The 15,285-nt window shown below is 45.6% G+C and overlaps 2 protein-coding genes across 3 annotated transcripts in view; both read left to right on the top strand.

The window, feature by feature from the left end:
- Window positions 1-3,298, top strand: part of LOC124039038 (mitogen-activated protein kinase kinase kinase 4-like) — a 47,788-nt gene extending 44,490 nt beyond the window's left edge. The window contains exons 4-6 of the mRNA XM_046354921.1: window positions 1,135-1,724; window positions 1,837-2,496; window positions 3,014-3,298. Coding sequence (XP_046210877.1) covers window positions 1,135-1,724; window positions 1,837-2,496; window positions 3,014-3,298 — 1,535 coding nt within the window. The remainder of the gene's footprint in view (window positions 1-1,134; window positions 1,725-1,836; window positions 2,497-3,013) is intronic.
- Window positions 3,299-3,345: 47 nt separating this feature from the next.
- LOC124040324 (mitogen-activated protein kinase kinase kinase 4-like) overlaps window positions 3,346-15,285 on the top strand; it is a 45,096-nt gene continuing 33,156 nt past the window's right edge. For both annotated transcript variants that reach the window (XM_046357421.1, XM_046357420.1), the window contains exons 1-12: window positions 3,346-3,534; window positions 5,589-5,852; window positions 6,140-6,292; window positions 9,422-9,579; window positions 9,735-9,851; window positions 11,421-11,520; window positions 11,800-11,883; window positions 12,112-12,396; window positions 12,648-12,797; window positions 13,465-13,626; window positions 14,671-14,883; window positions 14,979-15,057. In XM_046357421.1, the coding sequence (XP_046213377.1) occupies window positions 3,346-3,534; window positions 5,589-5,852; window positions 6,140-6,292; window positions 9,422-9,579; window positions 9,735-9,851; window positions 11,421-11,520; window positions 11,800-11,883; window positions 12,112-12,396; window positions 12,648-12,797; window positions 13,465-13,626; window positions 14,671-14,883; window positions 14,979-15,057 (1,954 nt within the window). The remainder of the gene's footprint in view (window positions 3,535-5,588; window positions 5,853-6,139; window positions 6,293-9,421; window positions 9,580-9,734; window positions 9,852-11,420; window positions 11,521-11,799; window positions 11,884-12,111; window positions 12,397-12,647; window positions 12,798-13,464; window positions 13,627-14,670; window positions 14,884-14,978; window positions 15,058-15,285) is intronic.

Here is a 15,285-nt window from a genome sequence, read left to right as displayed (position 1 = left end):
TGGAAAGGCAGTTTGCCAGTTACAGCATCAGGGGGCACTCTGGAAAGACAGTGGGAGAGTGGAAAGGCAGTTTGCCAGTTACAGCGTCAGTGGGCACTGGAAAGACAGTGGGAGAGTGGAAAGGCAGTTTGCTAGTTACAGCATCAGGGGGCACTCTGGAAAGACAGTGGGAGAGTGGAAAGGCAGTTTGCCAGTTACAGCGTCAGGGGGCACTCTGGAAAGACAGTGGGAGAGTGGAAAGGCAGTTTGCCAGTTACAGCATCAGGGGGCACTCTGGAAAGACTGGGAGAGTGGAAAGGCAGTTTGCCAGTTACAGCAGCGCATCTCCTGAACGATAACGAAGAGGTAGGTGAGATGTCTGTGCATGGAGACAGGGTGAGAAGGTTATGAAGCGTACTTCATGAGCTGTAACCGAAAAACAAAGTGTGGTGGAACAAGTATTGTTATCATTAAGTATCTTGCTAACTGGATCAAATTCTCAGTTAGCAAGCCAGAGAAATGTTGAGCAACATTAGCCAACTTAATTGATCAAATAATTGAGTTTATGGTTTGAAAATTAGCTGGTTAATTAAATCAGACAGCTAACGTTACAACATCAGATGAGCTAACATTAGTAACCTAACCAATTCTCTATAGTATTAACTGGTATACAACTCCTTGCCATTCCTCAAGTTATGTGTTAAATGTACACAGAGAGCTAATGTAAATCTCATGGCTCAAAGTGGAGGGGAGTGACTTCATCACTACTTGTTTTTGTGAAAAGTGTTGACATGCTGATTGCGCAGAGGTGTCTGTTTTTTAAACAAGTAGCACACAGCTCGGACACCCATGCATACCCCATAAGACATGCCACCAGAGGTCTCTTCACAATCCCCAAGTCAAGAACGGACTTTGGGAAGCGTACAGTAATATGTAGAACCATGTCTACATGGAACTAACTCTATTCCTTGGCAGCAGCTAATGGGGATCCTTAATACATACAAATACAAACCAACATAGTGGCTGGTGTTTGGAATGAGCAAGTAGCAGTGAGTAAAGTAACCACAGCATGTATATTTTCTTGGGGGGGGGGTAAAGGTTCTGTTATTGTATTGGGTAGAATAAGTATAGATTTTTCCTCTTTCTGTATCTCAGTAGACAATCAGCCAACCCCCTCCAGTCCATCCCAGCCCCAGAGAGAGAGTGAGCCTAACCCCTACAGGCCTATAGAGGGGGCTGAGCGAGACCGTGAGAAGGACCCCCCAGAGGCTGAGCAACATAACTACAAGTTGGGTAAGAAACAGACCGACCCTTCTGAGGGGATCCAAATAAACGTAAACAAAGCAACCGAGGAGCACCAACACAACTATAAGCAGGGTAAAAGACAACGCGCCACCCTGCGTTCCAGCGAGGGAGACCACAAGAAGACCTTTGAAGGTTCCTTCATGCTGGACCCGCTCTCCAAGACCTCCAGCCCCTTCGGTGGAGGCTCAGCCCTGAACATGGACCCCAGGAAACCCTACCTATCGCTGGGGTGTGGCAGCGGCAAGCTCCCTGTCACTATACCCCACCCCATGGCCCACCGCACCCACCGCCAGACCTCAAGGACAGACTGCCCTGCAGATAGACTCAAGTTCTTTGAGACGCTGAGGTTGTTATTGAAGCTGACTTCCATGTCGTCCAAGAAGAAGGAGAAGGAGCAGCGAGGTCTGGAGAACTCAGCCTTCATGGGCCAGAACAACGAGGTAGCTATGGATTGACTTATGAATTGATTATTAATGCTATCTTCTGGTGATGTATATCGTGTATTGCACTTTTATGTCCTGACTCTCGCTCTCATCCATTCCATCTCTCCAGGTGGTGTGGCTGGAGCTCCAGGCGTGGCACGCAAGACGCTCCGTCAACGACCAGGATCTGTTCCTGTTCACGGCTCGACAAGCAATCCCAGACATCATCAACAAGGTGCTCCACTTTAAGGTGAATTACCACAGCCTGAGCCCCAGCACCGTGGGTCTGGGACAACTGACCCTGGGGGTGTGTGTAGGACAACCAGGTATGGTTGGATCAGGGGCATCTCCTGGCCAGGGAGCCCAGAGGACACTAGTGTTAACAGAGCCTTGCTGTGGAGGCCCAGACCAGGGTCCCAAACAGAGGTCTCCAACCCAGGCCTCAGAGACTGTTTCTGGGGAGGAGAGGGATTTTAACCAGCCTGCTGCTGTTGGAGCCCCAGAGACGAACCAAAATCACTTTGCTTCAGTTGACCCATGGGGCTTCAGCGCCTGCCCTTCCTCGGCAGTAGACGCAGCGGCGCCCCTGGGCTCCGGGGCGGGGTGCAGGGAGCACCTCCAGCGCCAGCGGCTGGCCTTCGAACAGGTTAAGCGGGTGATGGAGCTGCTGGAGTCGGTGGAGGCATTGTACCCGTCCCTGCAGACCCTCCAGAAGGACTATGAGAAGTACGCAGCCAGGGACTTCCAGGGCAGGGTGCAGGCACTCTGTCTCTGGCTCAACATCACACAGGTAGGGACTGGATTGATTGACTGAGGTTTTACACGCGTTCACAATAACAGGAGAGGGGCGGTAAAGTGACAGAATGCATAGAAAAGGGCAGTAAGCACTCACAGTAAGCTTTATAAATATAGCACTTTGGGGTCAGCAAAGCTGACATTACCTTTTTTTTGTGACAACTGCTGATGTAAAAAGAGCTTAAGAAGTACATTCAAAGAAATAACTAAAAATGTAATAACTTAAATAATTAATGTTGCACATTTTGGGGAATATTCAGAGGTGGAAACTTTTTCAATTTCCTGGAAAGTTTCCAGCCCTTTGCAACCCTAGTAGAGAGCCAATACATGGAGAAATTATGTCCTCTCACTAGAAAAACAATGAACTATTTTCTGTGTTCCTGGCTTGCTTAGTTGGTAGTACACTGCGTTTGCAACACTAGGATCCTGCTGGGCCAACCAATACGAAAATGTAAGTCGCTTTGTATGAAAGCATCTACAAAATGGCATATATTTATTATATTTTCACTTAGGATCTGAACCAGAAACTTTGTGTTATGGCGACTGTCCTCGGCCTCAGGGACCTTTCCCGTATCGGCTGGCCAGTCTTCGAGATCCCCTCGCCACGCTGTTCCCGTGGCAACGACGAGGAAGACGAGGATGAAGAAGACGAGGAGAATGACTCCACGGCAACCTTCACTGCCGGTGACAGCGATGGAGAGGACAGGGACCTAGTGGGGGAGGAGGGGGAAACTGGTGAGCCCAGAGGGGTGAAACGACAACTGAGCCGGGAGAAGATGAACTCTCCCCCTGTTTGACTCCTAAATTTGCCCAGTTACTACTATCTGAGGATGGGACAGGGACTATGGAGGTGGTATCGGGGGGCACAGGGACAGGAGGGATGAACTGCCCTACAGCCATCTTCAGACCATTTGTAGATAAGGCCTTGAAACAGATGGGGCTGAGGAAACTGATCCTGAGACTACACAAGCTGATGGACCCCTCCCTCCAGAGGTCCCGGGCAGCCCTGCTCAGCCACACGCCTGCACAGGAGGTAAGAGAGTGCTGTCATATGGTTTTATATAGGGGAAGGTCACATCTGAACATCCAAAGTCTTTGAGCAGGTGATGTATTTCAAATGATAAAAAGGAAATTAGAGGGAGTGACTCTGCGCATTGTCATGTATGTTCCTATGTCCGTATTTCTCAAACTGTCCTGTTGTCCCCAATGGGTGCACGTTTTGCCCTAGCACTGCACAGCTGACTCAAATAACAGACTTTCAAAAAATCTTTCATCTGCATTTTACATTTAAAGTTGTGTTTTTTTTGCTTCATAGAACGAACGATCAGGGATCTGCAATTGTAGTTTACTTTCACAGAAAATACCTTGGTGCGTCACATTCAGCAGAAAACATCCGATGACAACAGAAATGCAACGCTATTCGGCTAGCAGCCACAAGTAAATGAGCTTAGAATGAAAAAGCAAGTATTTTTTGCAGAAACGGCCATCCTATGTCTGTTTATCATAGAAAGAATGTAGCCAGCTACATTTCCTGATGTTTTGCTTAAAGTTAATATTTAATTTTTACCAGAGAACTAGGCTGGCCACACTGAGAAGTACAGGAGAAACGTAGCTACACATCAGTCAGAGCTCTGTCTGCTGATAGAATGCCTGTTCGTGAATTCTCATCTGAGTGGAGAAGTGCAACTGAGGCACAGAATTAGTCTGATGCTGAGCAGAAATTACAATGAGAAGCATTTTAAATCTGCGTTTACAAAACGCAGCAAGATATTTCTTATGTGTTGTCTTTTTTTGTGAAAAATGCAGAATTAATTTTTGACATGACAACTTCCACTATGTTTTGAGATCCGATAAGGTGAATCACGTTAGCTAGTTAATGGCTACAACAATATTGTGATATGTCTGGGGGTTTGAAAACCCCTTTCACATTCATGCCCAACCAAACCATACAGTGCAGGCTCAGAGATTCTGTTTTCACTGTCTTTTCCTTCCCGGTTCCAGTAACTATGGTGGATGCATAACTAGTCCACCTTGTTCAGTTTAGCTTGCCCTGGCTCTGTTTTTGGATATTGTGTTCGCAGAGCTGCACTGTGGCTATTGTGAGGTTGCGAAATGAGAGGGAAGTGCTTGTACTTGATACATGTTATGCACCTTGAAAATAACCATGGTTAATTGGATTGTACAGGCCTATATGCATTTTAATCATGAATCCCTGGTGGATTTTTTAATTGGGCTTAATGGAGCTTGTTCATGTTTGCTTTCTGTCGAGTTGAAAGCTAGACACGTTTTGGCAAAGCAAATATGAATGCAAATCATTATATATTTTTTTCACAAATGAACCTCATTCACATATAATTAGTTAAATTGATTTCCAACTAAGCAGCCACTGTACTGCAGGGTGCTTTGCCGATAATGTGCCATTTCAAAGCCCAACTGACTAGTCCATGTGTTAGACTATCTCAGTGCTCTGTCAGCTGTGGTCATGTGTAGAGATCCAGTGTGCACACACAACCACCCATATACATACAGGATGGCTGAGTCACCATCCCTGGGGCCCCTCTTCCCCTCGCTGAGGTTGTCATTTATCTGTGAAACCAACATCAGTGTGCTGGCTGAAAAAAAACGTTCACCGCATACTCAACTTGTAAACAGAAAGATATTTAGCTAGGAATCTAAACTGCTCTTTTCAGGAATATTTTGACTTTTTACCTCACAGATGACCAGTTGAATTGGCCAGTTAACCAGTTTAATACTGAAGCAGAGGTTTTGAAAACTCTGAATTACACTATCCTCACCTTGCTCAGCCCTCTGTAGTTTGCCGACATGCTAACCTGTCTGTGTATTCTGTGTGTTAGTTCTTTTGTGTTGTAGGTTTGTCTTCCCAGCTAGTTCACTGACTTCCCAGACCACATGCTGTTCAGTGACTACCTACTGGAGCTGTCCCTCTCACACTTTAGTTTAGACATGCTAACATGTCTGTTTCTCTAGTTCACGCACTTCCCAGACCCCATGCTGTACAGTGACTACCTACCGGAGCTGTCCCTCTCACGCTTTAGTTTAGACATGCTAACATGTCTGTTTCTCTAGTTCACGGACTTCCCAGACCCCATGCTGTACAGTGACTACCTACCGGAGCTGTCCCGCCACCTGTCCTCCTGCAGCACTCCCGGGGGCCCGGAGCTGGGGGCGGACCAAGTTTCCTGGGAGGAGCTGTTGGACATGGACCTGCCCTCATTCCGACCTGCCTTCCTGGTCCTGTGCCGCGTCCTGCTGAACGTGATACACGAGTGCCTTAAGCTGAGACTGGAACAGAGGCCTGCAGGGGAGCCATCACTGCTCAGCATCAAACAGGTCAGCAGGCACACTTTCTCTGTTTCTCCCACTCTGCCTTGCTCATTCTGAATAGGATTGGTGAATAGTGATGTTCATCTCTATTGCCTGATTCACACTGTAGGGCTGACCCGAACCGCACTGCGCTGGCCCAGATATGTTCTTTTCACATTGTCCTTTAAAGCACAGTTCAGCATCTGTGGTGGCTGCATAACCAGTCCAGCCTAGTACAGCTTGGTTTGGCTCAGTAAGGTAGGCTACATGTCAGTTGATGCCCATGCTAACCTCTGTCTCCATCTGTCCTGTAGTTGGTGCGTGAATGTAAGGAGGTGTTGAAAGGTGGTCTCCTGATGAAGCAGTATTACCAGTACATGCTGAGGGGGGTGGTAACAGACCCCCAGGGACTCCAGACCAATGCCAACATAGACGAATTCGAGGAGGACCTCCACAAAATGCTGGTGGTAAGACAGACTTACTGAGTCAGGATTAGGGTTGCAAAATTCCTCTTTCCACAAAAATAAGAGTCATGCATGCTTATGAAAGGTCTCAAATGCATTATCACTGCTACATAACATAGACAAGTTTGAAGAGGACCTCCCCAGATGCTGGTGGTAAAACAAACTAGGGAGTACTAATCTGTAGTAAATGTGTTGGAAAACTACCCTAAACCACTGAAATGTTTTGATTTAAGTGTGTCCATCGCGCTGAGACTCTTTTCTGCAACTTAGCTTCTTTGTTGGGTGTAGATTACCCCAGAGGTTACCGAGGTCACTATTGTCTGTCGGGTGTAGATTTACCCAGAGGTTACTAAAGTCTCAGAGCACAACTTTTACATCATCATCCTTTCACCAGGGTGACGTTAGAGGCTGCGTCCTACTCAACCTGAGTGTGTGGGTCAAGACTAGAGAGGCGTACTGTAGGGAAGTGGCTTGTGTCTCTCTGGGTGCCTGGCCAGGACCCAGGCTTGGGGTTATACTAGCACCTGGTAAATCTGCTTGAGAACAGTGTGCGCTTATCTCTGGGGTGAGAGCGCTTTAACCAGCAACCACCAAGCTGAATCAGCACATGGCAGCCAGGGGTGTGGTAGGAGTTGGCATCAGTCAATCACTGATTACTTCTCAGGAGTTTAGGCTGCAGCGTTTCCTTTCCTCGCGGTCTGTCTCCTTGGACAGACGGCCGGTAGTGGGTGATAAAAGCCGAAGAAAACACAATGTTCCTGAATTCTAAAAAGGGTCACCACCACAACACTGTCAGGGTCAAAGTCTAGTCTACTACCTTCTGCCACCACTCAGCTGCTGCAGAAAAACAGGCTTTACTTTAGGAATATCACAACCCTGCCCTGAAGTGAGGCTAATACAATCAGAATGACAGCAATGAGGATGAAGGTATTCCCCAGTATCTCTGCCATCTGCTGAAAAATAGGACGCAATACCACACAATGCCATAGGAAGGATGGTATATATTATAGGAGGAATTTGTGTTAGGATAATGGTGGTGATATCACAGACAGGTGACAATCATACTGTGGAAAAACCATGCAAAGCAATTGTCAGAACATACATTTAGGAACTTGATTTGCTTATCAAATGACTTGGCACGGTCTCAAACTGGAGAGGAATCTACCTGCTGCATGCAGCCATGCAATGAATAACATGGTACACCTGTAAGTAGGCAACATATCCATTTACCTGCTGGTTGATCACTGTACATTCATCCCTTTGTCTACAGGTGTACTTTGACTACAATGCATTGACCAGCAGCATTTTAATTTACCTGACATTTGACCAGCAGCATTTTAATTTACCTGACATTTGACCAGCAGCATTTTAATTTACCTGACATTTGACCAGCAGCATTTGAATTTACCTGACATTTGACCAGCAGCATTTGAATTTACCTGACATTTGACCAGCAGCATTTGAATTTACCTGACATTTGACCAGCAGCATTTGAATTTACCTGACATTTGACCAGCAGCATTTTAATTTACCTGACATTTGACCAGCAGCATTTTAATTTACCTGACATTTGACCAGCAGCATTTTAATTTACCTGACATTTGACCAGCAGCATTTTAATTTACCTGACATTTGACCAGCAGCATTTTAATTTACCTGACATTTGACCAGCAGCATTTTAATTTACCTGACATTTGACCAGCAGCATTTTAATTTACCTGACATTTGACCAGCAGCATTTGAATTTACCTGACATTTGACCAGCAGCATTTGAATTTACCTGACATTTGACCAGCAGCATTTGAATTTACCTGACATTTGACCAGCAGCATTTGAATTTACCTGACATTTGACCAGCAGCATTTGAATTTACCTGACATTTGACCAGCAGCATTTGAATTTACCTGACATTTGACTAGCAGCATTTGAATTTACCTGACATTTGACCAGCAGCATTTGAATTTACCTGACATTTGACCAGCAGCATTTGAATTTACCTGACATTTGACCAGCAGCATTTGAATTTACCTGACATTTGACCAGCAGCATTTTAATTTACCTGACATTTGACCAGCAGCATTTTAATTTACCTGACATTTGACCAGCAGCATTTTAATTTGCCTGACATTTGACCAGCAGCATTTTAATTTGCCGGACGTTTGAGAACTTTACCGACCCATATGCATAACCTGATTAGGGTGTCCAGCCACGGTGCTCAGAATGATAGAAATCACTTTTATGTTATGGTAATTCAACTTAACAGAACACATGCAACGTCCTTACCAAATTCTGATGCACACTTGAACGATGTTGGAAAACTCTCCACAGTTACTTTTCTTCAGCAAACAAGACTAATAACAAGACTAATAACGGACAGCAAAAGTCACTAGTCTATTTCAATCTACTATCCCCATAGTAGGAATGTTTACCTATTCTATTGGTCAGCTTGACTTTTGGCTACTGGACAGTGAAAGAAAGTTGATTTGAAAACAAAGAGCATGAGAGAGAGGCTACTGGTTTCAATGGCATATGTAATTCTTTAGTTGTATTTTGGTTAGGCTACTTTGAAGAAAGGTAAAACATGCATCATAATAGGAAGTTAAAAGTTTGGATTGCAAACAAACTGAAGCTTGCCTTCCGTTGCCTACGCACTTGAATGGTTAATGGGAAGTGTGCTTCAATTACCAGTTGAGAAATAAAAATAGTAGCTCTTTAATCGTGGACATCCCCAAAAAATTAACAGGTGCTTGCATTTAAAATGGTTGCGTAATGATTGGGCTTATAAAAAGCATGATTCACGTAACTGTAGCAACCGCTCTCCTGCTGTCTGACAGATGTTCCGCTCGTTCTAGGCTCCATATCTGTATGCTGTGCTCGTATGATAAATAAGACTCATAATAACTCATGAAAATACACTGGCCAATTGAATTCCACTAACTGTTGTAAATGAACCTATACACCGATAAGCATGACCGGACAAATGCATTTACATCGACTGGCTGGCGGAAATTTGATTTATCGGCTATTCATTTTTTTTATCAGCCAAAATCCTGCTGTTACCGGCTAATGAAAACCCTGCTGCACACCTACCCGTTTAATCAGTAGAGATATCTCTCCTCTCTCTGTCTGCAGGTGTACTTTGACTACATGCACAGCTGGATCCAGATGCTGCAGCAGCTTCCCCAGGCCTCACACAGCCTGAAGAACCTTCTAGAGGAGGAGTGGAACTTCTCTAAGGTCATCACTCCCTACATCAGACGAGGGGAGGCTCAGTCTGGGAAACTCTTCTGGTAAGTGTTTGATTTTTTTTGTTCATTGATTCATTGTTTCTCCATCTAATTTTAAGCATCTATTCTCCTTGGGAGCATCCAACTCACTCCCTCTTCCACATTGTATTTAGTTAGCTAAATATAGCTAAATATTCCCTTCCTCTTCTCTCTAACAGTGACATTGCTGGGATGCTGCTCAAGTCCACAGGGGACTTCCTGGACACGGGCCTGCAGAAGAGTGGTGATGAATTCTGGAAAAGTGCCGATGACAGTACAGTCTCAGATGAGATCCGGTATGTCTTCTTTTATGTTTCACATACAGTGCATTCGGAAAGTATTCAGACCCCTGGACTTTTTCCACATTTAGTTACGTTACACAATACCCTTTAATGACAAAGAAAAACAGGTTTTTTGATTTTTTTTGTGTGAATTTATTGGAAATAAATAACATACCTTATTTACTTAAGTATTCAGACCCTTTGCTATGATACTTGAAATTGAGCTCCGGTGCATCCTGTTTCCATTGATCATCCTTGACATTTCTACAACTTGATTGGAGGACCCTTGTTAAATTCAATTGATTGGACATGATTTGGAAAGGCACACATCTGTCTATATAACATCCCACAGTTGACAGTGCATTTCAGAGCAAAAACCAAGCCATGAGGTCAAAGGAATTGTCCGTGGGGCTCCGAGACAGGATTGTGTCGAGGCACAGATCTGGGAAAGGGTAACGGAAAAATGTCTGCAGCATTGAGGATCTCCAAGAACACAGTGGCCTCCATCATTCTTAAATAGAAGTTGTTTGGGACCACCAAGACTCTTCCTAGAACTGGCCGCCCAGGCAAAATGAGCAATTGGGAGAGACATGACCAAGAACCCAATGGTCACTCTGACAGAGTTCCTCTGTGGAGATGGGAGAACATTACAGAAATACAACCATCTCTGCAGCACTCCACCAATCAGGCCTTTATGGTAGAGTGGCCAGACAGAAGCCACTCCTCAGTAAAAGGCACTTGACAGCCCACTTGGTGTTTGCCAAAAAGGCACCTAAAGACTCTCAGACCATGAGAAACGAGATGATCTGGTCTGACAAAACCAAGATTGAACTTTTTGGCTTGAATGCCAAGCGTCACGTCTGGAGGAAACCTGGCACGATCCATACGGTGAAGCGTGGTGGTAGCATCATGCTGTGGGAATGTTTTTCAGCGGCAGGGACTGGGAGACTAGGATTGAGGGAAATATGAATGGAGAAAGGTACCGAGAGCTTTGATGAAAACCTGCTCCAGAGCACTCAGGACCTCAGACTGGGGAGTAGGTTCACCTTCCAACAGGACAATGACCCTAAGCACACAGCAAAGACAATGCAGGAGTGGCTTCGGGACAAGTAGTCGCTGACTGTCTTTGAGTGGCCCAGCCAGAGCCTGGACGAACCCATCTCTGGAGAGACTTGAAAAAAGCTGTGCAGCGATGCTCCCCATCCAACCTGACAGAGCTTGAGAGGATCTGCAGAGAAGAATGGGAGAAACTGCCCAAATACAGGTGTGCCAAGCTTGTAGCGTCATACTCAAGAAGAGTCGAGGCTGTAATCACTACCAAAGGGTCTAAATACTTAAATGTGATATTTCTGTTTTTATTTTTAATACATGTGCAAAAATGTCATTATGGGGTATTGTGTGAAGTTTGAGGATTTAACGTTTTTATTGAATTAATTTTAGAATAAAGCCGTAACGTGACAACGAGGAGAAAGTCTAGGGGTTTGAATACTTTCCCACTTCACCAGAATGTGTTTTTCAATGAAATAAATAAAGTAATCTTGCTGTAAGAGGCTCATGTTAAGCAGTTTTTTTTTGTCGTTCTAGCCGGTCGGTAATTGAGACGAGCCGGTCACTTAAGGAGCTGTTCCACGAGGCTAGAGAGAGGGCATCCAAAGCTCTGGGATTTGCCAAAATGCTCCGTAAGGTGAGAGACTCTGCCCCCAGTTTGCCTCCTGTTCATTTTTATTTGGGAAATATTGTATTTTGTAAGTTACTAAATGTATGTAGCTTCTTGGTCAGGGCTCACTTGAAAAATAGATGTCCATCTCAATGTGACTTCCCAGGTTAAATATAGGAAGTATCAAAATAAAAGAATTGGATGTTCAGAGTGCTCTGACCTCTCTCTCTTTCTCTCCTCTATCTGTGCCCCTCTCTCTCTCTTTGTCCCCTTCCCTTCTCTCCGGGCCCCTCTTTCTCTCTGCAGGACCTGGAGATTGCTGCTGATTTCAGCATTACCAGTGGGGTGCCATGCCTCCTGGAGGCCCTCAAGGAGAGAAATTATGTCAAGGTGCTTCAAATGACACATTTAGTTCCTTATCACACTCTGTGCTATTTTTCTTCTCTTTCCTCCCCATGTATTCAACCCATGGTCAATATCCATTCAGGAACTAAAGTGAAATTCCAACTCTAATGTTCTTCATTGCGTTTTCAATTCAATTGGAATTTCAGTTTGCTACCTGAATTTTCCTTCCTCTTTGATGGATGAACAAGCTAACCGGTCTGTGTCTGTCTGCAGGTCCAGATCCCAGGGCTGGAGGAGCTGGAGGTGTTTGTCCCATGTGCCCTGATGCACCAGCGTGACCTCATCCTGCAGCTTCTAAACGCAGCAGCCGGTAAGGATTGCAGTAAGGAGCCCGACGAGATGATGGCAGAGGACGAGGCCTACCTGCTGATGAGCAAGCATGGAGCAGGGGACCCGCCTGGGGGGGCAGGCCAGGCCGGGGTTCAGTGGCACTGGGACGGGAAGCTGGTCAAACTGGTGCCTCAGATGGAGACTGTGGACACGCTACGGGCCATGAAGGTGGGTGGGATATGTAGTTAATCCAAGTGATACTCTTCCTTTGTGTATTTTGAAGAGCTAGATATTGTAGTGAATGTGGAGGGTAGCCGGACCAACTGTCATCTCAACACCTTAACCAAGATGCTTACCACCAAGTGCCTCAGCCTTGGTGATAAGGTTGCTAGATGCTGTACTATGTTTTTACGAGGAGCACACATGATGCTAATGACAGAATTAGCATGTCTTTCCGTCCTGACTCTCTTTCTCCTCAGGTGGAGAACCTGCTCCTGATAGTGATGCAGTCAGCCCACCTTGTGGCCCAGCGTAAGGCCTTCCAGCAAAGTATGGACGAGCTGCTCACCCTAAGCAGGGAGCAAACCTCCAGCCAGCCCCTCATCGCCCGCTCCCTGGAGCAACTCAAGGTACCATCCACTATATTTATTGACTCTGATCATTTACTATAAATGCTCTAAGTTTCCCTGAATTACAATTAATTTACTGTAGAAGATCCACTATTACGCCCAAGTTTATTGAGCTGCTATTGGGGCCCAGGTGCAGAGGGTGCAGTGCACAAGATGACTTCAAATGTCACGTTTTTAATGTCACAAGTACAGTGAAATGCATTTCATGCATGCTCTAAACCAACAATGCAGTGATCATTAACAGTGTAGCATTAAAAGTAATTCAAGGTAGAATTAAAACACGAGAAATAGAAATAAGAGCACAAGGAAGTAAGAAGCGAAATACAGGGTCAGTTCCAATACCATATTTACTTTGCACAAATGTCATGTTTATACTGCTGTGAAAACCAAAAGTCATGCCCATGACTGATGTTGTCTCCTATACTTCCTCACATTGGAGGCCTGGTTTCAAAAGCTGTTAGCTTCCTCTCTTCTCAATAAGGCTTTTCCTGTGTGGCAAGGCTGTGGTTGAAGCAGCCCTCAAAGGGTTTCTTTCTTCTTTACTTGGAGAGGGAGTCGAGACCCCCACACGCACACACACGCACTCACTATCTCTGTCTTTATCTCTTCCTCTTGCTCTCTCATTCCCTCTTCACTCGCTCGTCTACCCCCCCCCTCGCCCCCACAGAACGAAGCCTTACAGCTCTGTAGAAAGATCAACACGGCCATTGACCGGGTGGAGTTCATGTTCACGTCAGAGTTTGAGGCCGAGGTGGAGGAATCTGAATCAGCCACGCTGCAGCAGTACTACAGAGAGGCCATGATCCAGGGATACAACTTCGCCTTCGAGGTTAGAGCTCAAGGGTTCTGGGTCGTTGAGGGTGGGCAGTATAATGAGGATGTTACCCAGCGATATCAATGTCGGCCAGGTTGCAGCAGTACTACAGAGAGGCCATGATCCAGGGATACAACTTCGCCTTCGAGGTTAGAGCTCAAGGGTTCTGGGTCGTTGAGGGTGGGCAGTATGATGAGGATGTTACCTAGCGATATCAATGTCTGCCAGGTTGCAGCAGTACTACAGAGAGGCCATGATCCAGGGATACAACTTCGCCTTCGAGGTTAGAGCTCAAGGGTTCTGGGTCGTTGGGGGTGGGCAGTATGACCTAGCGATATCAATGTCTGCCAGGTTGCAGCAGTACTAGAGAAAAGCCAGGATCAAGGGATATAACTTCGCCTTCGAGGTCTGCAGGGGTTAGGTGTCAATGGTGGCTGTAGGGGGGTGGAGGGGAGCAGTGGGCTAACTAGCGATATTGGTTATATTTGTCGGCCATGATGCAACTATAGGTGACTGGTGGCCACATGGGGGTGGGGTGGGGGGGTTACTTTAGGTCGGCCTTTGGAGTCTTGCTTTAGGCCTGCAATATAAATATTTCCTCAGTAACCCTAGTGTTGTAAAAAGTATGGAAAAATAATTAAACTGTTTATGGGAATGATTGTAAAGCTGTCTGTCTTTCTACACAGTGTTACATCTGATAAATGTTCTGTCTTAGAGGGTTGTGTTAGTACAGTGGGAAGCTGTAAACTGGGGTTAACTGTCAGCAGATATCTGTTTAGACTAATGTCAACTTTACTGAGGAAGGCAGACAACGAAATACAATCCGTTCTATTGAGCATGCCACCAAAATCGCAAGAGTGGCTTGGTCCTCCTTGTGTTTTTGTCTGACCAGTCTAACACCGAAACCAGTTTAACCCCGAAACCAGAGAGTCCAACAGACAGCCATATTGTTCCTCACAGTAGCACCACGAGGAAGAGTGTCGTGGTTCTCCTTTTCTGATGTAGATGTTATACTGGTAATGTGAAGAGCACCTTTAAATATACTTTTGTTCTCCGTAGTACCACAAGGAGGTGGTGCGTCTGATGTCGGGGGAGTTCCGTCAGCGGATTGGGGAATGCTATATCGCCTTCGCCAGGAAGTGGATGAATTACGTCCTCACCAAGTGTGAAAGTGGCCGGGGAACCAGACCCCGCTGGGCCACTCAAGGCTTTGATTTCCTCCAAGCCATTGAACCTGCCTTCATCTCTGCTTTACCAGAGGACGACTTCCTGGTAAAACCATACTACTTATTTGATTGATTACTTTATTGATTGATTTTGTATTTTGTGGAATGGTATTGTGATGATGGAAATCATTCCCTCTGCAGAATTTGCAGGCTCTGATGAATGAGTGCATTGGTCATGTGATCGGGAAGCCTCACAGCCCAGTCAGTGGCTTGTACCTAGGTAAGACCCTGGCTCATCTGAGCAAATATGTGGTCCTGTGTGGCTCAGTTGGTAAGAGTGTGAAACTAGCAATGCCAAGGTTGTGGGTTCAATCTAAGCATGGATCACATGCACATAACAAAAAATGTGTACTCACTGTTCTGTAAGTGGCTTTAGATTTAAGCTTCTGTTGGGTCTAAGTGGTAAACATGTCTATGTAGAAATAGAACTGAAGTATGGATTTAGTCG

Source organism: Oncorhynchus gorbuscha, linkage group LG07, assembly GCF_021184085.1.
Source record: "Oncorhynchus gorbuscha isolate QuinsamMale2020 ecotype Even-year linkage group LG07, OgorEven_v1.0, whole genome shotgun sequence".
Taxonomy (NCBI): domain Eukaryota; kingdom Metazoa; phylum Chordata; class Actinopteri; order Salmoniformes; family Salmonidae; genus Oncorhynchus; species Oncorhynchus gorbuscha.
This window is presented reverse-complemented; position numbering and strand designations above follow the sequence as displayed.